The sequence below is a fragment of the Dama dama genome, chromosome 32 (assembly GCF_033118175.1).
Source record: "Dama dama isolate Ldn47 chromosome 32, ASM3311817v1, whole genome shotgun sequence".
Taxonomy (NCBI): domain Eukaryota; kingdom Metazoa; phylum Chordata; class Mammalia; order Artiodactyla; family Cervidae; genus Dama; species Dama dama.
Window position 1 is genome coordinate 40,683,707 of NC_083712.1, and position 24,880 is coordinate 40,708,586.

At 36.6% G+C, this 24,880-nt stretch overlaps 1 protein-coding gene and 1 non-coding gene across 2 annotated transcripts in view; one reads left to right on the forward strand and one right to left on the reverse strand.

Moving 5' to 3' along the window:
- The window catches only part of LOC133050546 (disintegrin and metalloproteinase domain-containing protein 18-like), a 106,460-nt gene extending 81,873 nt beyond the window's left edge, over window positions 1-24,587 (forward strand). Inside the window, exons 17-21 of the mRNA XM_061134788.1 lie at window positions 356-539; window positions 6,122-6,202; window positions 11,663-11,774; window positions 19,780-19,936; window positions 24,545-24,587. Of these exons, the coding sequence (XP_060990771.1) occupies window positions 356-539; window positions 6,122-6,202; window positions 11,663-11,774; window positions 19,780-19,936; window positions 24,545-24,587 (577 nt within the window). The remainder of the gene's footprint in view (window positions 1-355; window positions 540-6,121; window positions 6,203-11,662; window positions 11,775-19,779; window positions 19,937-24,544) is intronic.
- Window positions 4,634-4,737, reverse strand: LOC133050690 (U6 spliceosomal RNA). The gene has a single exon (XR_009691670.1). It is a non-coding gene; the product is annotated as a U6 spliceosomal RNA (small nuclear RNA).
- Window positions 24,588-24,880: the final 293 nt, after the last annotated feature.

Sequence of the window (24,880 nt, forward strand, 5' to 3'; positions counted from 1 at the left end):
ACAAACCAGCAGGCTGGTCAAGCTTTATCAAAGTGGGAGCAGGTGAAGAATTTTCTCAGAGTGTGATCAGTGTAATGGGCTAGATAACAAAACTGAGTACTAAAATAGGAAATGAAAGCATGTCTGAACATTTGAACTCATTGTATAGTTTTCAGTTCTGCTTCTGCTGTGCCAATTAATTCTATCACATTCAGATGTGCACCCTAGTGCACAGTGTCATTTTGGTATTTTTCTGATTTTTTACTATTGGTTAAACAACTTTTATGTTATCACTGATGTGATACAATACTTATTTAAAACTTATGTTATATGAAAGGACAGAATGATAAGACATTGTTTTGTTTCCCCTCTCCAGGGATGTTCTTTGTGGAAAATTAGCTTGTGTTTGGCCACAAAATAGTACTTATAGAAGTGATGTTCGATCTGCAGTTTATTCATATTCTCAAGGACTTGTGTGCATAACTCCTGCATCATCAGTGAGATCAGGTGGAGGAGATGATACCTATGTGGCTGATGGCACCATGTGTGGTGAACAGATGGTAACAAAACATGTTCACTTGCATTTACCTGTGTTAAATTATGTAATTATCAGATACTATATTCCACAATGACTATCCCAATCATACAGAGAGGATTTGAACCTGGCGCTGCCATTTATTTCCCGGGTGATATTGAAAAAATTATTAAACCAAGCCTTGGTTATCAAATAACATTGCCTTTTTTGATTACTCTGTCATCAGTCTTCATGGGAGAAGATGCGTTTTTAAGCACAGGAGTTCACTGACAGTTGATTCTTTTTAAGATCTTTGAATTCTGATGGCTTTAAATCATAAAATTCTAATTTTGTGTTTTTAATTTTTCCTACTTCAGAAAAAACCATAATTGAGCACTCATATTTTATCTGTATTGTCAAAATATAAGTGTGAGAAATCTGGAGGGCCCAAACCAGAAGTCTGCACTGGGAGAGCACAGTTAGAGTGATGTACAAACTCATGTTGAGATGTACATGTAGTACTATTTATGTAGCTAAAAAATAAAGGGAGAAGAAAAATGATTCAGAAGCTCAGGGAGTCAGTCTGGAATATGAGTGCACACATTCCAGAAAATAATAAGGCAACAGTTGTAAATCAGTGTTTCTTGTAAATGGTATTTAGTACTTATGTATTAAAAATAAAACAAAACATTAACATGATTAATCAACTAGGCAGTTCTGTCTGTGTTGAGCAGTCCTACCCCCCTTGGGAACTTGCTTCTTATGGCCAGCATCTTCTAACATGGCTCCAATGCTTGCTCTTCCTGATATTCACTCCCTGAAGTGTAATCCTCTTCATCTGTGTGTGCACTGGATGTAGTGACTGGCTTCTAAGAAAGACAAGATGGTGAAAGTTACGGAAAGTCATTTATAAGATTAGTTTTTTTAAAAAAACAGTGACTTCTGTTTGGCATGCACACTTTCTTTCTCTCACCTTCTTAGCTTGCTTGCTTTGCTAAAGCATTCTACATGGTGGAGAAACTCATATAGAAAAGCTTTTCATGATATCAATATGTCAATTTTTCCTTTCATGGAACCTGTGTTATGTGTCAAGTCTAATAAGCCTACTTCTAACTCTGGGTCATGAGGATATTCTCTGTTTGTTTGTTTGTTTTATTTCTAAAAATATGTAATATTGTGTTTTACATTTAAGTTTGGTTTACATTTGGTTTATTTTCAGTTAATTTACTTTAACCTAAGGTTTAGGTTGAGGTTCATTTTTTTTGGACTTTTGTCAAAAATGAATTCTGTGTATTTTTGTGAGTCTGTTTTTGTATTGTCTAGATTGTTATATTAATCTGCAGGTCTATATATCCACCCATATCATGTTCTCTTGATTACTTTAGCAATTTAGTAAGCTTTAATAATAAGCAGAGTGATTCTTCTCATTTTACTTTTCTTTCAAAAGATAGTTTTGGTTATTCTAGACCCTGCACCTTTCAATACAAACTGTAAAATAAACGTAAGCCATGCCATGATAAGTTGCTTCAGTCTTGTCCAACTCTTGTGACCCTATGGACTGTAGTCTACCAGGTTTCTCTGTCCATGAGATTCTCCAGGCAAGAACACTGGAGTGGGTTGCCATGTCCTCCTCCAGTGGATCTTCCTGACCCAGGATTTGAACCTGGGTCTCTTATGTCTCTTGTGTTGGCAGGCAGGTTCTTTTCTGCTAGTGCTGCTCAAAGTGGGTGGCCAAAGAATACTGGAGGGGGTAGCATATCCCTTCTCCAGCAGACCTTCCCCATTCAGGAATCCAACAAAGGTCTCCTGCATTGCAGGTGGATTCTTTACCAACTGAGCTATCAGAGAAGCCCTATTAGTTGCTCAGTCATGTCTAACTCTTTGTTACCCCATGGACGGTAGCCAGCCAGGCTCCTCTGTCCATGGATTTCTTCAGGCAAGAATACTGGAGTAAGTTGCCATACCCTCCTTTAGGGGAATCTTCCCAAACCAGGGATCGAACACACGTCTCCTATGGCTCCCTCGTTGTAAGTGAATTCTTTACCTCTGAACCACTGGGGAAGCTCAAATGAATTTTTATGAGACAACATAAAACTTTTCAGAAATTTAATAAGAATTGTGTTAAAACTATAGTTTAGTTTGGGAAGAGTGAATATCTTTATTATGTTGAATTTTTCAATCCATGAAAATGGTTAAGTTGCCTCAATTACTTAAGTAGTCATTGATTTCTTTCATCAGCATTTTATAATTGTTAAGGTATAGATATTGTGTATCTTCTGTTCGACTGCATCTCAACATTTTATTCACTTTGGAGTAAGTATAACTGACATTGCATTTTTAATTTCATCTTTCACATGTTTATAAAAATGCAATTTTAAATATATTCAACTTTTACCCAAAACCTTGCTGAATTATTTTAGTATTTCTAGAACTTTTTTGGTAGAAACCTTAGAACTTTGTATGTAGACAATCATTTCATTTTCAAATAGAGACAGATTTTGCTTGTTTGTTTTATTTTTCATTAAAAATAGGTGTTGAATATTGTCAAATACTTTTTTTGTCAATTGATATGACTTTGTGACTTGTATTCTTTAAAATTATAGTTATGTTTCATCTAGATGATCTGAAAAGCAATATTAATGGTATTTGGGAAATCTAGATTCATAAGAAAGATTTGGATTTGTAAAGATAGGGCATTTTCCCTTATTCTAGGTTAGTTATGTGGTTTGATAAAAATAAGGAAGCATAGGTGGTTAAATTCACATGTAAAATTTTGGAAAATGGATCAAGATTGCCAGAGACTTTGATCATGACTGTTATCTAGGAGACTTAAGGGAGCCAAACACCTCTGTGCAAGTTTTTCTTTTAACTTTTTAAATTTGATAAAATGTACATAGCATAAAATTCACAGTTTTTTACCATTTTCAAGTATCTGATTCAGTGGCGTTAATCGCATTTGCTTGACCATATAAAATCTGTTTCACTAGTCAGTTTGTCTGAATTTACGCCAGAACCACGTGGTTTTCATATAGTACTTACTTTTTTTTTTTTTAACTGGAGTATAGTTGCTTTACACCGCTGTGTCAGCTTCTGCTGTACGGCAAAGGGAACCAGCCATATGTACACATATACCCTCTCTTTTTTGGATTTCCTTCCCGTCTAGGTCACCACAGGGTACTGAGCAGAGTTCCCTGTGCTGTGCGGTAGGTTCTTGTTGGTTTTCTATTTTATGTATAGCATCCATACTGTATTATATGTCAACCCCAATCTCCCAACTCATCCCACCCCTCCTTCACCTTTGGTACTTATACATTTGCTTTCTATGCTTGTGTCTCTATTTCTGCTTTGCAAATAAGGTCATCTATACCATTTTTCTAGATTCCAGATATATGCTTTGATAGACGATATTTGTTTTTTTTTTTTTTTCTTTCTGATTTACTTCACTCTGTATGATGCTCTTGAGGTCCATCCATGTCTCTGCAAATGAGAATTTTGTTCATTTTTATATCTGAATAATATTCCATTGTATGTATATATCACATCTTTATCCATTCCTCTGTTGACCGACATTTTAGTTGCTTTCATGTTCTGGCTATTGTAGTACTGCTGTGAACATTGGAGTGCATATGTCTTTTCAAATTATGGTTTTCTCTGAATATATATCAAAGTGTGGGATTGGTGGATCATATGGCAATTCTATTTTTAGTTTTTTAAGGAACCTCCATACTATTCTCCATAGTTGCTGCATCAATTTACATTCTCATCAACATGCATGAAAGTTTCCTTTTCTCCACAAGTTCTCCATCATTTATTGTTTGCAGAGTATTTGATGGTGGCCATTCTGACCTGTGTGAGGTGATATCTTGCTGTAGTTGTGATTTGCATTTCTCTGCTAATTAGTGATGTTGAACATCTTTTCATGTATTTGTTGGTCATCTGTATGTCTTCTTTGGAAAATGTCTATTTAGGTCTTACATTTTTATTACTCTTTTTTTTTTTTTTTTTTTGATATATTGAACTTCATGAACTGTTTCTATATTTTGAAGATTGTCAGTTGCTTTATTTCCAAGTATTTTCTCCTATTCTGAGGGGAGACTTTTTGTCACATGTATAGTTTCTTTTACTGTGCAAAAGTTCTTTAAAAATATGGAACACTTCATGATTTTGAGTGTCACCCTTGCATGGGGCCATGTTATTCTTCTCTGTGTCATTCCAATTTTAGTATATGTGCTGCTGAAGTGAACAATACAGTAAGTTTTGAAATCAAGAAGTGTGAGTCCTCCAATTTTATTCTTTTTATTTTTTATTTTTCAATTTTATTCTTTTTAAAGACTATTTTAGCTATATATAATCTCTTGTGATTCCATGTGCATTTTATGATGGGTTTTTCTATTTATGAAAAAAAAATCTGTCTTGAAATTTTGATAGATTGCATTGAATTTATAGATGCTTTGGATATTATTGATATATTAATAATATTATGTCTTCCAGCCCATATACACAGGATAAATTTTATTTTTCTGTTTTAAATTTTTTTTTTAGTATTCCTTTTAGTTTTCATTGTATGCTTCTTGGTTAATTTTAATTGTTTAATAATAGTGGATGCTATTGTTTATTGAATTGTATTCTTAGTTTCTTTTTTAGAATGCCCATTGTTATAGAAATGTCTTTAGCTTTGTGTGTTAATATTTTATCCTGCAATTTTGCTGAATTATTGACTAGTTCTAACAAACTTTTGTGTATGTGGAGTCTTTAGAGTTGACATACAAGATTATATCATCTGCAAAGAGATAATTTTACTGGTTTATTTATAATGTGTGTGCTTTTCATATTTTCTTGCCTGATTGCTCTGCCTAGCACTTCCAATATTATATCCAAGAGAAAGGGCAAAAATGGACTGGTATACACAACATCATTTACTCATTGGCTATATGTTAATTTTCAGGAAATAATTGCAAAATGCTAAATTTCATTCTTCTTTTCAATGATTTCATCATGTGTTATGCTGATGTATTTAAAGAAGTCAAGAGAATATAAGTTAGGAGCTTAGCTTAAAGAATAGAGAAAAGTAAATGAGAGGAAAAAAATGACTAATTTAACCCCTGATTAACCACTTCAACATAACTAGGGTTTTGCAATGCATACATATTAGGTTAAAATATTTCTTTTGATGGATTATTCTAATTAGCATTATAACAAGGATTTATGATAAGTTACCATCCAAAATAATAATTTATATTATACACTGAAACTGAAATAATAAATTATTTTCCAGTTTTTGAGCAGACAAATCATTAATATTAATCTAACCAATTATTCATAGCAGAACATTAGCTCCCATAATGGTGATTCTCATTTCAGTTCCCAATTGTAAGTATCAAAACAAAAATTATATGACTTCAATACACAAACTGTGTTAAGGCAGACGCGCTCAGACTTTTTTTTTTTTTTAACTCTTACTATTGTTTAGATTTTCATGTTGGATTGACAGAATCTTTGTTCCAAAATCAGAGTGATGCATAATATAAAGTCTCAGCAAGAGTGTCTTTTGTATACACATGATATAGTTAATTCTTTCCTCGTGTCAGATTTGTAAATAACTATGAAATATTGCTTGTTTTGTTTTAGTATTGTGTAAATAAAACCTGCAAAGAAGTTTCTTTAATGGAATATAATTGTAATGCCACTATAAAATGCAGAGGAAATGGGGTAAGAAACTTTTGTTTTTGTAATTCTAAATTTTATGTTACTTTCTGAGTAATTCAAAGTAAAAAATCCATCCTGTTTGGTAGAAATGAAAATCTAAGTTGCTCTTTTAGCCAATCTTGCCTAGGAATAGCTAACTAATATAAATAAAATCAGCTGATTTCCAACCGATCAAAACACTATTTAGTGAACTGTACTATATGTATACTGAATTTATTGTAAGCACTCAAAACTTATAAATTGATAATACATTTAAATAAAAAAATCATTTTCTCATGGAAATGAATGCATATTTTACTTATATTTTGAACATATTTCTTCTTCCTCATACTCTTCATAATTAAAATTTATAGCTATATAGTATTTTACAGAAGATATTCTTAAAGACATGTTAGAGAATTTCTGAAGTTTTTATGAAGAGGCTTCTATTAGAAAGTATCTTTATACAAAAAGCATTTTATTCTCAACTGCTTATCCATTTTAATCTGGCAGTTTGTAGTTACTTTTGCATTTAATATTTACTTCTTAAAAAATGTATAATTTGGGTCCCTTGTTTTACTGCTTTCCAAAAAGAAAATCAGTGTATGATTCAGTCAACATTATAGAAATGATAACAAATGTATCAGTATTCAATTTTGTAATATTCATTATTACAATTTACGTGATTGGTTTTAGAAGATATAGAATGCTGCTGCTTTGTCTTGAATTTTCTGTGAAATTTTTCTGTAAACAAAAAGGATAGCTACATTTTCATTTTTTGTTTTTTACTTTCATTGTTGTTCATTTTCATTGTTATCATTGTTGGCCTGATCTTTTGCTCTTCTTTGTTCAATTCTCTGCTTTAAGCCTTCAGCCTCAATATTTTTGAGTAAAGTCTCAAACCAAACTTATTGATTGCAGTTTATTGATACATCTTGTTTAGCTGTAATTAACATACAATATCATATTAGTTTTAAGTGTCAGTTCAGTTCAGTCACTCAGTTATGTCCGACTCTTTGAGACCACATGGATTGCAGCACACCAGACCTCCCTGTCCATCACCAACTCCTGGATCTTACTTAAACTCATGTTCCTTGAGTCGGTGATGCCATCCAACCATCTCATCCTCTGTCATCCCCTTCTCCTGCCTTCAATCTTTCCCAGCATCAGGGTCTTTTCAAATGAGTCAGTTCTTCGAATCAGGTGGCCAGAGTATTGGAGTTTCAGCTTAAGCATCAGTCCTTCCAATGCATATTCAGGACTTATTTCTTTTAGGATGGAATGGTTGGATCTCCTTGCAATCCAAGGGACTCTCAAGAGTCTTCACCACCACAGTTTAAAGGCATCAAGTCTTCAGTGTGCAGTTTTCTTTTTAGTCCAACTCTTACATCCATGTATGACTACTAGAAAAACCATAGCTTTGATTAGATGGACCTTTGTTGTAATTTGATATTTTATACATTATGAAATTAACATTCCAGTAAGACTAGGTTTATGTACATTCTATTTTACAGTAAAAAGTTTTATTAAAAAATCCAAAATATAGCTATTTTGATGTTCCTAAGAGATTTGGTCTATTATGTTAATTTTTTTCTAAAATCTATATTATAGGGAATTTATCTATTTAGATTTGATATTCTAGATAAATGTTTTTTCTAACATGGCATTGTTAATCTACTTTAATGGGAGAGATAGGGTGCCAGAATACCACTTTAAAGTAGAGAGAAATATATCTTGTGCAGTATACATTTAGAGGTCTACGATATCAACAATGCAAAAATGTTTGTCTTTCCACATTAAAAAAAAAATCACTCATTCTGTTGGCACAAAATTATTAAGTTTTAGTTCTGCTCTCCCAAAATTTTATAAGCTCAGTTGGACTGTTCTGTTGCCTTCAGTCCTGTCAGAGAGAAATATGATGGTAGTTTAATTCCATTTTCTTTGTGCTGAATGTTGTGAGATTACTTTTCTTCATTTTCTGACATTAGAAATATTACTGACAAGGGACTAAGGTATACGTTTTCATTTCATTTTTTCTGCTAGGAAGTCCTTGGTTTAGAAAGATCCCGTGGAGAAGGAAATGGCAACCCACTCCAGTATTCTTACATGTGAAATCGCATGGACAGAGGAACCTGGTGGGCTACAGTCATGGGGTTACAAAAAGTCAAACACGATTTAGCAACTAAACACCAAACACTAGAAAGTCAAATTACATATCTTGTCTGAAATAGCAAGTCATTCTTCACCTAATAAAATTTAGTAATATTTATTTGGTTATTGCTTCTGCTCTAGCTGACTATCTTTTTTCTTTCACTACATTAGTAAAAATGTAGTGATGGTAACCTCTGTTGTTTATGTTAATTCAGGATAGGGTAAAATTTGGGGATTAGATTTGAAATGAGAAATAAATGATATTTTATTCTTAATTTCAAAATTTTACATTGAAATGTTTATCACCAATGTGTTGTGTGTGTATGTGTTTGCTCAGTGGTGTCCGACTCTGCAACCCCACAGACCATAGCCTGCCAGCCTCCTTTGTATATGGGAATTTTCTAAGCCAGAATTCTGGAGTGGGTTGCCATTTTGTAATCCAAGGGATCTTCCCAACCCAAGGTTGAACCCACATCTCTTGGGTCTGCTGCACTGGCACACAGGTTCTTTACCACTAAGGCCACCTGGGGAATCGGACTACAATAAATATCAAAAAACAGAGATATTGATGTGTAAATTAGAAGAAAACTTTGGAATTCAGTATTATAAATAAAACTCATTTTATTGAAATCACTTTTGATATGTAGGGAAAAGAGATTTAAAATTTCAACAATCTTTAAACCCCCCAAATTTATCATTATCAGCATACATGGACAAAACACAATGTCTGCAATATAATTATAGGAAATAACCATAAATGTCTATTTCTTAAAATGTACTAGCCCTACATTTATACCTTCAGGTATGGGAATAAATTCATAATATATCATTAGTGATATTTGTTTGGCAAAAACCTGGGAACGAATGTTTATGTGTTTGTGGATGTGGGTATATGTGTTTATCTGTGAATATATGTAACACAGAAAATGCTTAGCAGTGGAGTGGGACTTAATTAGTGGATGAAGGCCCTCTTTTGTGTGTTGGTTACTCAGTCATGTCCTACTCTTTGCGACCCCATGGAGTATAGCTGCCAGGCTCCTCTGTCCATGGAATTCTCCAGGCAGGAATACTCGAGTGGGTAGCCATTCCCTTCTCCAGAGGATCTTCCTGACCCAGGGATCAAACCTGGGTCTCCTGCATTACAGGCAGATTCTTCGCTATCAAGCCCAAGGGAAGCCCTATGCATCAGTTATATAGTCTTTAATAAACTTAGAAGACAAACATTTTGCCTTCTTGCATTTCTTTTTCTTGGAGATGATTTTGTTCAAAACCTCCTGTACAATGTTACAAACCTCAGTCCATAGTTCTGCAGCCATCGTGTCTACCAGATCTAGTCTCTTGAAACTATTCATCACTTACCCTGTAAAATCATAAGGGATTTGATTTAGGTCATTCCTGAATGGCCTAAAAGGAGAAAGGGAAAGATAAGCCCAACTGAATGCAGAGTTCCAGAGAACAGCAAGGAGAGAAAGTCTTTTTAAGTGGCCATTGTAAAGAAATAGAAGAAAACAATAGAATGAGGAAGACTAGAGCTCTCTTTAAGAAAATTAGTGATACCAATGGAACATTTCATGCAAGGATGAGCACAATAAAGGACAGAAATGGCAAGGACCTAATAGAAGCAGAAGATATTAAGAAGAGGTAGTAAGACTACACAGAAGAACTGTAGAAGAAAGGTCTTAATGTTCCAGATAACCATGATGGTGTGGTCACTCACCTAGAGCCAGACATCCTGGAGTGTGAAGTCAAGTGAGCCTTAGGAAGCATACCTATGAACAAAGCTAATGGAGGCGATGGAATTCCAGCTGAGCTATTTCAAATCCTAAAACATGATACTGTTAAAATACCACATTCAATATGCCAGCAAATTTGGAAACTCAGTAGTGGCCACATGACAGAAAAAGGTGAGTTTTCATTTCAGTTCCAAAGAAAGGTAATGCCAAAGAATGTTCAAATTACCATAAAATTACACTCATTTCACATGCTAACAAGATTGTGTTCAAAATCCTTCAAGCTTGTCTTCAGAAGTACATAAACCGATAACTTCCAGATGTATGACTTGGATTTAAAAAAGGCAGAGAAACCAGAGGTAAATTTGCCAACATCCATTCGATCATAGAAAAACAAGGGAATTCCAGAAAAAACATCTACCTCTGCTTCACTGACTATCCTAAACACTTTTTCTGTGTGGATCACAACAAACTGTGGAATATTCTTAAAGAGATAGGAATACCAAACTACCTTGTCTGCCTCCTGAGAACCTGCATGCAAGGTCAAGAAAGGCCAGTCAGAACTGGACATGAAGCAATGGACTAGTTCCAAATTGGGAAAGGAGTATGTCAAAGATGTATATTGCCATCCTGCTTATTTAATGTATATGCAGAACATATCCTGCAAAATGACAGACTGGATGACTCACAAGCTGGAATCAAGATTGCTGGGAGAACTATCAACGACCTCAGGTATGCAAATGATAGCACTCTAATGGCAGAAAGTGAAGAGGAACTGAAGAGACTCTTGATAAGGATGAAAGAGTAGAGTGAAAAAGCTGGCTTAAAACTCAGCATTCAAAAAATTAAGATCATGGCATCTGGTCCTATCACTTCATGGCAAATAGGTGGGGGGAAAAGTAGAAACAGTGGCAGATTTCATTTTCTTGGACTGCAAAATCACTGAGAATAGTGACTGCAACCACAAAATTAAAAGATGTTTGCTTCTTGGAAAAAAAAACTGTGACAAATCTATTTTAAAATCAGAGACATCACTTTGCCTACAAAAGTCCATATAGTCAAAGCTCTGGTTTTTCTAGTAGTCATGTACAGATGTGAGAGTTGACCATAAAAAAGGCTGAATCCCAAAGAACTGATGCCTTTGAACTGTGGTGCTGGAGAAGACTTTTGAGAGTCCCTTGGACAGCAAGGAGATCAAACCAGCCAATCCTAAAGGAAATAAACCATGAACATTCATTGTAAGGACTAATGCTGAAGCTGAAGTTCCAATACTTTGGCCACCTGATGGGAAGAGCAGACTTATTGGAAAAGACCCTGATGCTGGGATAGATTGAGGGCAAGAGGAGAAGGGAGCAACAGAGGATGAGATGGTTGGATGGCATCAATGATTCAATGGATCTGAGTTTGAGCAAACTCAGGGAGATAGTGAAGGACAGAGAAGCCTGTTGTGCTACAGTTCATGGGTGCCAAAGAGTTGGAAACAACTTAGAAACTGAACAACAACAAATTTAGAAGATCAGGGATTTTATTCTTTTGAATGTAAGTATGTATGATATACAGAGACTATCATGATTTATAGTTGTTACATATTTTTCTGTTTCAGATATGTAATAATTTAGGCAATTGTCATTGCATTCCTGACTATGCACCTCCAGATTGTGAATTACACATTGGTTCACCAGGAGGAAGTATTGATGATGGAAATCTTAAACTTCGTGAGTAGAAATTTAACTTTTAAATTCTAGGATGCTTTAAAAATAAAGCATCAAAATAGGATGCTTTATGAAATAAAGAAATACACTATTAACTAAAATCTTTCATGATCCCAAGTGACTAAAAGAGTTACTTTGAATAGTGGCTTTCATTAAATTAATGTTAAATAATATTTGCAATGTGCTTTCCACAGAGACACCCAGTTTTAATCAACTCAGTTACTAAAATACGATATAGTACTCAAGTTTCAATAAACATCATGCGTGCTCAGTCACCTCAATCATGTCTATCTCTTTGTGGCCCTATGGACTGTGGCCCAGCAGGCTCCACTGTTCATGGAATTCTCCAGGCAAGAATAGTGGAGTGGGTTACCACCCCCTCCTTCTCCAGGGGGTCTTCCTGACCCAGGGATCGAACCCAAGTCTCTTATATCTCCTGCATTGGCAGGCAGGTTCTTTACCACTAATGCCACCTGGGAAAACCTAATAAACATAATAGCATGAATGAAAAATAAATATGGATGAATGAACATTATGCAAATTATTTGCATTCCATGTTATTAAAAACTTTGCAGGTTATTTAAAAACACATGTAAGGTAAGGTGTTTATTTTGAATGAAATTTAGAGAAAAATGTATGACAAAATATAAGTATACATATTTACTAGGAAATAATAGTAAATCACATTTTGAGTGATGAAGTACAAGTTTATACTTTCTCTAGTTTCCATGAATGAAGGAAAGTTGCTATTCATTGACTCAACATCTATTTATGAAAAAAAAAAAAAAAAACTCTTAACAGGGCTTCTTTTGTGGTCTAGTGCTTAAGAATCCACCTGCCAATGCAGAGGACATGGGCTCAATCCCTGGTCTGGGAGGATTCCACATGCCACAGGACAACTAAGTCCACCCACTGTAGCTGTTGAGTCGGTATGCCCTAGAGCCTGAGCTCCATAACAGAAGAAGTCACCTCAGTGAGAAACCCACACACTGCAACCAAGAGTAGCCACTGCTCGTCACGAACTAGAGCAAGCCTGCACTCAGCAATGAAGACCCACCACAGCCAAACATAAACCAGATAAATACATCTTCAAGAAATAAAACTGTCAACAGTGTGGATATAGCGTGATCCTACCTCATCAAGGTGGGGTCCACATATGGTAAACCCAAAACTAAAATCATACTCAATAGTTAAAAGCTGAAAGCTTTTCCTCTAAGATCAGGAATGAGACAAGGATGCCCATGCCCACTACTTTCATCCAACACAGAACTGAAAGTCCTAGTCACAGCAATTAAACAAAAATACATAAATAAAATAAATCCTAGATTCTAGTTGTATTTGATGGAGAAGGCAGTGGCACCCCACTCCAGTACTCTTGCCTGGAAAATCCCATGGACGGAGGAGCCTGGTAGGCTGCGGTCCATGGGGTCGCTAAGAGTCAGACACGACTGAGCGACTTCACTTTCACGCATTGGAGAAGGAAATGGCAACCCACTCCAGTGTTCTTGCCTGGAGAATCCCAGGGACGCGAAGCCTGGTGGGCTGCCTTCTATGGGGTCGCACAGAGTCAGGCACGACTGAAGTGACTTAACATTAGCAGCAGTTGTATTTGATGAGTGTTTATTCTTGCCTGGAGAATCCCATGGATGGAAGAGCCTGGTGGGCTACAGTCCACGGGGTCGCAAAGAGTCGGACACGACTAAGCGACTTCACTTTCACTTTCCTTTTTTAAAAAATTAACTTATTTATTTTTATTGGAGGATAATTGCTTTACAATAGTGTGTTGGTTTCTGTCTATATCAACATTTTTTCTTGCTTTTTAGTTAATTTATTTATTTTTAATTGGAGGAGAGCATTTTATTCTTATTGGACTATGCGGCCCAAATTGTTTCATACGTATCCATTTGTAAAATTTTTCTTGTATTTGTGTCATTTCACTGGAACAGCTGGACACCCATAAGCAAAAGAATTATCCTAGTCACAGACCTCACAACTTTCAAATATTAACTCAAAATGGATCATAGTCCTAAAGTCTAAAAGTATAGCTAAGGACGAGCTCAGGCAACGGTAGTGACCAGAGACAGTGATGTGCATACACTTGGCTGTGGGGCCCAAGTGCAGGTGTCCATGTGGTGGCAGATGTCAGTTGAAGATGTGTTTGTAGTGATCAGGGCTGGGGTAGGTCGCAATGGCTGGAGCCAACCACAGGCTCACTGGCTGCACCAATGGTCCTGAATGTCAGTGCGCTTTCCTATTGCTTCACACTCTACTTCTGTGAATGCATACTGCAAGGGAAATCAGTGATGGGGTGGGGAAATCAAGTTCTGGGGCATGCTGGTGCCCACCCGGACAGGCTAGCTCCAGGTAGGCACAGTGATGCCCACCACTGTCAGAATTCCAACTGTGATTTGGATCCAACAAACAGCTAGAGTATGCTCTCCTGTAGCTGTTCTCTTCCTCCCCTGGGTGTACGCACTGTCTTGGAGGTCAGTGATGGAGGTCTTGCTGGGGGTGTGCAGGTTCAGAACTGAAGGCAGGGGCTGGTTACAGGTAGGTAGGCACGGTGGTGTGGGCCAGTCAGAGAGGCAGAACCTGATCTGGATCTGACAAACAGCTGCAGGAGCCTTGGGTGTCCGCATGCTCTTCTGTGGCTGGATGCTCACCCCAGGGCATGCAGTGGAAGCCAGAGACAAGAATCAGGCTGGGAACATACCATGACTGCAGGGGCTATTCACAGGTGAACATGGTGACATTGGCCATGTCACCATGGAAAGTGTCACCATGGCCATGTCACCTGACGGAAGGCAGGATCTGGCTCTGTCCACAAACAGCAATGTGTGGCCGGGAAGGAAGGCAGGGAAGAGGGAAGGCTGGCTGGCTATTCATTCACCTGTGGCTGTAGCTTGTTGTTTTATCATTCAGTTACTAAGTCGTGTCCGACTATTTGTAACCCCATGGACTGTGGCCCACCAAACTTCTCTGTCCATGAGATTTCCTGGGCAAGAATACTGGAGTGGGTTGCCATTTCCTTCTTCAGGAAATCTTCCCCACCCAGGGATCGAACCTGTGTCTCCTGAGCTGGCAAGCAGATTCTTTACACTGAGCCACCAGGGAAGCCTGCTGCAGATTACTTCTACTTAACATATCAGAGGGTCTAGTCAGTATATCCTTCCCCCCAAAGCATACAGGTTAAAATGAAAAAAGAAAATCAGTGTTTCTGTATAGGTAATATGATCCTATATGCAGAAAATTCTGAGTCGCCAAAACCTAGAGTAAGGTGGCAGAAAATGAGATCAATATACAAAAAGCAATTGTATATCTACAAACTAAAAAGAGACAATCCAACAATTACATTAAGGAAGCAATTTTATTCATAGCAGCATAAAAAATAAAATACTTAGCAATAAATTCAGTGGAAAAGTACATGATTTGTACACTGAAAACTTCAAACCATTGCTGAGATAAATTAAAGAAAATTTAAGTAACTGAAGAGACAGTTACATTCAGAGTTTCGAAAACACTTGTTGCAAGGTCAGTTTTCCCCAGATTTATCTATACACTCAGGAAAATCCTTTTGCGAGTCATCTATCAGGTTCATCTGCAGAAATTGACAAGCTGATTATAAACTTTATACAGAATTTCAAAGGGACTAGTGTTGTCAAGATAACTTTGAAACAGAGTGACATTGGAGAAAATACACCACCCAACTGCAGAACTTTCTATAAAGTTACAATAATCAACACAGTGTAACATTGATATTAATATAGACATATAGATCAATGGAACAGAATAAATCACTGGAAGTAGAGCCACAGATGCATGGAAAACTAATTTTCCATAAAGTGCAAAGCAAATCAGTGAGTAATGGATAGCTTTTTCAACAAAAAGTTATGGAACTTTTATATACTTTTATATACTCACATGCAGAAAAAAAAAGAATTCTGTACACGTTCCGACGTCATGTGTAAAAATTCACTCAAAGTGGATCACAGGCCAAAATGTGAAGCCTAAATGTGTAAAACCTCCAGAAGAAAATATATGAGAAAACCTGAGTGTCTTTGGATTAAATAAGAATTATTTTTTTAACATGTGACACCAAAAGCACAATCTAGGGAGGAAAAGTGAAAACGTGGACATCTTCACAATGAAAATCTTTGGCTCGTCAAAACTCACTTGAAGAGTTTTGTATATAACTAGAGTTAGGTATATAACTAATCAAGTATTTATATTCCAAATGTATACAAATTTTATATTCACAATATAATCTTTGAAAATTAATAATGGAAAACAAACAGCCCGATAAAGATGGACAAAATATGGATACTTTATCAAAGAAGATGTAAGGTGACAGATAAGCACATGTAAAGATGCCCAATGTCATTGTTCATCAAAGAAATGCACACTAAAATCACAACTAGTTGCTGTTACATTCTTTTAAAATTTATTTAAATTTTAAAGGCTAACCACATGAAGTTTTGCCAAAATGTGAGGACAGTGTCTCACACACTATTGTTGAAATGTAAAATTGTACTGTTGCAGCTTCTTCTTAAAATAATCTTATTTATGTATCTTTGTTATGGGTCTTCATTGCTGCACAGGGTTTTTCTAGTTGGAGTGAGCAGGGGCTATGCAGTAGTTGTGGTGTGCGGGCTTCTCACTGCAGTGACTTCCCATTGCAGAGCCCGGGTTCCAGGGCGTGAGGGCTTCAGCAGCTGTGGCTTCCCAGCTCTAGAGCACATGGGCTTAGTTTTTCCTTGGCGTATGGGATCTTCCAGGATCAGGGCTTGAACCCGTGTCTTCTGCCCTGGCAGGTGGATGCTTTATCACTGAGCCTTCAGAGAAGCCCTTAGTTTCTTTCGCCTATCATGTAATGCAGTCGCTTTACTGTTTACCCAAGAGAATAGAATGCCTTCATCCCTACAAAACTTTGTACACAAACGTTCATAACAGCTTCACATGTAATAGATGAGATCTGAAAACAACCCAAAGACAAACCAACAGGTGACAGATCAACAAAGTGTGGTGTATTCAAAAAACAGCATATTATTAAACAATAAAAAAGGAATGAGCTACTGTTAAAACTACCAATGTGGATGGATGTCAACATTTACCCTGTGTGAGAGAAGCAAGATTAAAATGAATATAGACTGTATGACTTTATTTATATTAAATTGTTGAACATCTAAGCTAATTGATAGAGAATGCTGATTAGATCAGTGGTTGCTTGTGTTGGGAGTGGCAGCAAAGCAGCATTATATGGGCAAGAAACTTGTGGGTGATGGATGGATTCACTGCAGTTGAGCCTTGGACTACATGGATTTGAACTGCTTTGTGCATTCACAGGGATGCCTGGCATGCTGCAGTCCATGGGGTCTCAAAGACTCAGACACAACCTGGTGACTGAACAATAAGTACATCCACTTGTACACAGATTTTTTTCAGTAAATACCACAGTACTATAGCATCAGAAGTAGACTGAATCCATGGGAGAGCAGCTGCAGATACGGTGGAACCTGCACTACAGAGGGACCTCAGATGTAGAAGACCGATGTTAAAGTTAAACATGGGTGTGTAGACTGCTTGGAGTGGATCCCCCAACCCTGCAATGTTCAGGAGTCAACTGTCTTTTGACTGATGTGGTGGTTGTATAGATATAAATATATATATGTATATATATATATACACACACACACACACATATGATGTACATCTCAAATAGATTCATGTATTATGCATCTATCAGTAAATCTGTTAAAAATCACAAAATTTAAATGATATCAAACACAAGAATCACACTATTTTGTTGTCAAATCTCAGACATTAAACTTATTTTCCTTACCAATAATGATAAGAATTTTATACTAACTGAAGAAAATCCATAACTATCAAAACAAAAAATAATCTTTTAAGTGTATGCCTCATTTGCTATATCTTATCCATTGTACAGTTATAGTGTTCACATTTCATCATATACGAAGAATCAGTTCAGTTCAGTTCAGTCGCTCAGTCGTGTCCGACTCTTTGTGACCCCATGGACCGCGGCACGCCAGGCCTCCCTGTCCATCACCAACTCCTGGAGCTTGCTCAAACTCATGTCCATTGAGTCGGTGATGCCATCCAGCCATCTCATCCTCTGTCATTCCCTTCTCCTGCTGCCCTCAATCTTTCTCAACATCAGGGTCTTTTCCAATGAGTCAGTTCTTTGCAAGAATAACTATATAATAAAAGAAGGAAAATATCAGTTATACCAAGACTCTCATCCATTGCTAATGTGAATGTAATTCCTACAACCACTTAGGAAAATCACTGGAAAAGTTACAAATGTTCAGTTTAGGCACATGATATAAGTAAGCATCATATTCCCAAGGGCATATACCTATGACATATGCGCACATACATTGACTAAGAGACATGTAGTATATATTCATAGCAGCACTCTTCATAACACTCATAATTGTAAGTTACCCAAATGCTCATAAGAAACAACATATTTATAGCTGTTATTTCTATATAAAGATATTGTATGCAGTGATGAGAATTGATATTTTACAATTATAAACAATAATTTGGCTGAATCCCCAAGTAAGGTAATATTGAGCTGAAAAATCAGATAGGATATAAATACATACAATGTAACTGTATATAAAGGTTATAATCTGTCAAAAATGATCCATGGATTAGTGATTTTCCATGGATGGTGGCTGAAAGAAAGCAGATTGGAGGTAGTGAAATGCTGGTAATATTACTTTTCCTGGATTTGGTGCTGGTTACATAGATGTGTTCAATTTAGAAAATTCCTTGAGCTGTGAAATGATGGTGTGAATGCGTGTCTGTTAGTATTGTTACATTTCTGTAAAAAATCTACTAACTAAATAGCAATGGAGGAAAGCAATATACTTATAACCTTAGAAACAGAATTATGATTAGAAAATGTCCTGGTGTGTGCTTTTGAGACTCTAGCAAAGTATGCCTTGAGATCTGGATTATTTTTCTAATTCCTTGCCAATATATTTATTTATTGTGTGCTTTTGGGAATTGTGTAATATTTGAATTTTTTAAGTGTAAGAGATAGCGAAAGGGCATAATATGTTGTTGACTGTCAACAAGAGGGAAAAAATACACAGAACACACACATTACATATAGGTAGATACAGACACAAATATGGTATAGAAATGGATTTTATTCATATGTATAAAATATAAATACTGGATGGAGAAACATAGTCTAAAAATGGTTTCCTTCGAGGAGCAAAACTATGTGACTTGGCAAGAGAGGGGATGGGAGCTTTCACAGCATATTGCTAAGTTTTTAACTTAAGCTCTACTAATATGTCACCTTTTAAATAAATAAATAGGATGAATGTAGTAAACAGACTTCAAACTGTGTATACAGTATCATAATACTTTAAAAATATGCATAAAAGATGACTAGTAAGCCTCCATTACTTTGGTCACTTGATGTGAAGAACTGACTCACTGGAAAAGACCCTGATGCTGGGAAAAATTGAGGGCAGGAGGAGAAGGGAATGACAGAGGATGAGATGGTTGGATGGCATCACTGACTCAATGGACATGAGTTTGAGCAAGCTCCAGGAGTTGGTGATGGACAGGGAGGCCTGGGCATGCTGCAGTCCATGGGGTTGCAAAGAGTTGGACACGACTGAGCAATTGAACTGACTGAACTGAGTAAGCCTATGAAAAATATGCAATTGTAGTTTTGGGTATGAGCTTAAATGCCCTTTTATTTTATCATATATGACAATTTGCAAGGTCTTAAACTTTCAGTTATGTATATGATTTTACATGTATGCATATGATTGCTGTCCAACTCTTTGTGACCCCATGGACTGAAGCCTGCCAGGCTCCTCTGTCCATGGAATTTTCCATGCAAGAATACTGCAGTGAGTTGCCATTCCCTCCTCCAGGATGCATATGATTAAAGTGAGATAAATACAAATGCATTCAAACATTCAGTGAATATCCACTTATTTCTGTGTTTCACTTCCAGATACAATGTTTATTAAAAAAAGCTACAGTATACATCAGAACTGGCTTATTTTATGTTTCTACATTTTTCTGCCCTTTTTCATAATTTTCGCCATTAGGATCATGAAGCGAAATAAAATGAGAAAATCATGCAACAAAGAGAGTGTGGAACATGAGGGGTAAGTAAGATTTTTCAAATAATTTAGTATCTTAAATTGTGCTAGTCATTAACCAGTGTCATTAATTCATAATTATATAATATTTGTTATATTTATTATGAAATGTGTGCTATGTTAAAATCTAAAACAAATGTCCTTTTATCCATTTTGTTTTCCCAATAGTTCATTGTTAGCACATTAAGGCAAATCAAAATTTTGACTGCTCTAGAACTGTTTTCCTGATGCACATTCCACAGTGTACTAGGGACTTAATATGAGAAAACTTTATTTGGTATATTGTTTTAGGTTCCTTTCTAAATGGATCTAAATTAAGTAGCAGTGTTTGTTTCCTTCAGAGAAATCCTTTTTATCCAATTTAGAATTTATATTAAAAATTTCATTAATAAATCCTTGAACCTCAAAATATTTCTATCTCTTTAGTAGTCTCAAATGTTGTTAAAAAATCTCTGCAGAATTCATCTGAAATTAGATACTGTTTCTTACAAACTCGTGCATGATATTCTTACTTTTGTGTGTCTTCCTTTCTGATGACCTAACTCTTTAACTCATTGAAGGCAAGAAACCCTTATATTAATCCCAATATGTGACAGCATGAATGAGGATTTTAGCCTCAAAGTGACATTTTCTTTGAAAACTATTATTGTGTGCTGCGCTTTGTTGCTCAGTCATGTCTGACTCTTTGCGATCCCGTGGGCTGTAGTCTGCCAGGCTCCTCTGTCCACAGGATTCTTCAGACAAGAATACTGGAGTGGGTTGCCATGCCCTCCTCCAGGGAATCTTCCTGACCCAGGGATTGTACCCAGATCCCCCGCATTGCGGGTGGATTCTTTACCATCTGAGCCACCAGGGAAGCCCATTTTATGAAGACACATTCAATTGCACACACATCACATGTATGTCGTTTAGGGAAATGTTGGATCATATTCACTGAAAGAGAAAATGACTTAACTGGCCATCATGACACTTTACAGAGGAAAAGAAAAAAAGAGAATTCAAGAACACCCTGACAGGTAATGTTGTTGAAGGAACCTGAGTAATGTACATGCTGAACACAGCTCCGTATCTAAAAATTCATGCTGTCCCAGCCTTAATGACTGTTCCTTTACAAACTCTCCCACCAGAGCTGGGATGTGTACCATTAAGCCTTCCATCTTTGTTTATTCTGTAAGTATATACTGGAGCTTTTGAATACATAATTTTTACCAGATGGGAAAAAAAGTGTTTATCTTGTAGCCATATGTTTATTTCCATCATGCATTAGGCTGGGGCTATGGGTTTAGGTAATAAGTTCACAGAGTTGGAACATCATTCTCATCACATCACATCAAAGACAAATGCTATGAACTGATAACTTAATATCAATCTTGATAACTTGGAGGAAGTAGTGTTTGTCAGCTATTTCCTGACAACATGAAAACACCTGTAAGATTATTTTTCTCACTTTTTATACTTAAATCTATAAAAGATAAAAGGCAGCTAAATGTACCCCATATGTTTTTGGTTTTTGAGTAGTTCTTCACTTTCAGGCTCCATAAAGGGTGTTTCAGAATCATCTTGTATATTTCTTGTCACAGCCCTAGAAGCAGCCTTTTCTACAAGGATTCTTGGTTTCTTTTATTGGGAAACAATATTACAGACCTAGATGCTAGGTTTGCTCCTTGCTATTTGGGTTTCATTGCTTCTAGAACCTCACAACAGACAGATATATGAATCTGATATATGTTTACAACACATGTATACACACAATTGTCCTTAGATATTCTGCAGATAAGTCCTTTATCACATATTTGTTGTAGCTGGGTTGTCTGAATTTTTGCAACCCTATGAACTGTAGCAAACCAACTGTAGCAAACTGTAGCAAAGCCTGGTTTCCTCTGTTCTCCACTAACTCCTGGAGTTTGCTGAAATTCATTTCCATTGAGTTGGTGATGCTATCTAACCATCTCATTCTCTGCTGCCCTCTTCTCCTTTTATCAGATAAAAATTGAGTTTTTTTTTCTTCAGATATGTGTCATATTTTCATTCAAATCACAGTAATTTTTGCTGAGGAAACATTTTTAAATTTTGTCACTGTTCTCCTTCTTGGATTATGCTTTTGCTGTTATATTTAAAAACTCACCACTAAACCCAAAGTCACTCAGATTTTCTCCTATGCTTTCATCTTGAAGTTTTATAGCTTTGCAATGCACATTTAGACCTATGATTCATTTTGAGGCAGTTTTTGTGCAAAATTTGAAGCAAAATTTGAAATTATGGCATATGTGATAAAGTTTGTATTTCTGCAAATGTGTGCCAAATAGTTCAGGGTCATTTGTTGAAAGAACTATATTCATCGAAATGCCTTTGAACATATATATGTAGGTCTAATTTTGAATGAAGGAAATTAGATATTTCTTATTTTCTTATTAATGTTAAGTGCATCTTCTTATTTATAGTGTAAAGTTTTTTTTTCTGCAACGTATCTTTTTCCAAGTTTCAAATACTAGAATGTGATTCTCTTTATACACATTTACAGTAAGTTTGCCTAAAGGAGATATGTGTGGGAAATATATGTGGAAAATATCTTTTCCACATGCCACAGATTAAATAAGCTATGTCATGTCTGACTCTTTTGCAAACCCATGGACTGTGGCCCACCAGGCACTTCTGTCAGGCAAAAATAATGAAGTGGGTAGCCATTTCTTTCTCCAGGGGATCTTCCTGACCCAGGGATCAAACCCACATCTCCTGCAATGACAGGCATATTCTTTACTCTGTAGTGACTCGAAACATTCTATTTAGCCTTTCACTTTAGTCTTTCTAAACCATGGATTTTTCAAAGAACCAAAAGTATACAACACTAAATAAATGAATTTTTATTATTTTCAATCATTTCATGGCTGTAATTATTTTGCCTCATACTAAATGATAAATCAGCAGTAAAGTAATAAATGTAAAGCTATATATTTACACATATAAATTTGTATTCATATGTAAACACATACATTTTTTGTTGTTCAGTCACTAAGCTGTGTCTTACTGTTTGTGATCCCATGGACTGCAGTATGCCAGGTTTCCCTGTCCTTCACTATCTCCTGGAATTTGCTCAAGCTCATGCCCACTGAGCTGATGATGCCATCCAACCATCTCATCCTCTGTTGCTTTCTTCTCCTCCCGCCCTAAATCTTTCTAGCACCAGTGTCTTCTCCAGTGGTCCACTCTTCCCATCAGGTGGCCAAAGAAATGGAGCTTCAGCTTCAGCATCAGTACTTCCAGTGAATATTCAGGTTTGATTTCCTTTAGGATTGATTGGTTTGATCTCCTTGTAGTCCAAGGGACTCTCAAGAGTCTTCTACAGAACCACATTTCGAAAGTATCAATTCTTCAGTGCTCAGCTCTCTTTAGACTGATGCTAAAGCTGAAGCTCTGACACTTTGGCCACCTGACGTGAAGAGCTGACTCACTAGAAAAGATCCTGATGCTGGGAAAGATTGAAGGCAGGAGGAGAAGGGGATAACAGAGGATGAGATGGTTGGATGGCATCACCAGCTCAATAGACATGAGTTTGAGCAAGCTCCGGGAGATGGCGAAGGACAGGGAAATTTGGTGTGCTGCAGTCCATGGGGTCACAAAGAGGTGGACATGATTGAGTGACTGAACAAAACAGCCTTCTTTGTGGTCCAACTCTCACATCTGTACATGACTACTAGAAAAACCGTAGTTTTGATTATATGGCTTTTGTCAGCAAAGTGATGTCTCTGCTTTTTAATATGCTATATAGGTTTCTCATAGCTTTCCTTCCAAGGAGAAAGCTTTTTATAATTGTGTGGCTGCAGTCTCTGTCTGCAGTGATTTTGAAGCCCAAGAAGATAAAATCTGCCACTTTCCCCACATTTTTCCCATCTATTTGCCAAGAAATAATGGGACTGGATGCCATGATTTTTGTTTTTTGAATGTTGAGTTTTAAGTCAGCTTTTACACTTTCCTCTTTCACCCTAATCAAGAGGCTCTTTAGTTCTTCTTTGCTTCCTGCCATAAATGTGGTGTTATCTGCATGTCTGAGGTTATTGGTATTTCTCCTGGCAATCTTGATTCCAGCTTTGATTCATCCAGCCTGGTATTTCTCATGATGTACTCTGCATATAAGTTAAATAAGCAGGGTGACAATATATAGCTTTGATGTACTCCTTTCCCAATTTTGAACCAGTCTGTTGTTTCATGTCCGTTTCTAACTGTTGCTTCTTGACCTGCATACAGGTTTCTCTGGAGGCAGGTTAACCGGTCTGGTATTCCCATCTCTTTAAGAATTTCCATAGTTTGTTGTGATCCACACAGTTAAAGGGTTTAAGGTAGTCAATGAAGCAGAAGTAGATGTTTTTCTGGAATTCTCTTGCTTTTTCTATGATCCAGTGGATGTTGGCAATTTTATCTCTGGGTCCTCTGCCTTTTCTAAATGCAACTTGTACATCTGGAATCCATTGATCTTTTATTTTTCACTCTCTCTGTTCCTTTGAGTGCCTGTTTTGATCTGACACTTAAAAGAGAAATCTGACAGTAGATATAGTTAAAGTATGAAACTGTCTACTACTAAACAGATTGTAAATTTGCACTTTCTTTTTCTTTCCCTAGTCATTCAGCCATTGTACCAGAACGCTGTGACGTGGACTACTAATATAGCCAAGCACTTCACCAACAAAATGCTTACATGAAGAGGAGAAAGTGTTTCGTAACCCTTATGCTATCCCTAAATATACTTAAAATGTCAGATTTTCGAAAATAAAGTGCACTTGGGCAGGAGGAAGTCTTCCTTCAGTTCAGTTCAGTCGTTCAGTCGTGTCCGACTCTTCGCGACCCCATGGACTGCAGCACGCCAGGCCTCCCTGTCCATCGCCAACTCCTGGAGTTTACTCAAACTCATGCCCATCGAGTCGGTGATGCCATCCAGCCATCTCATCCTCTGTCGTC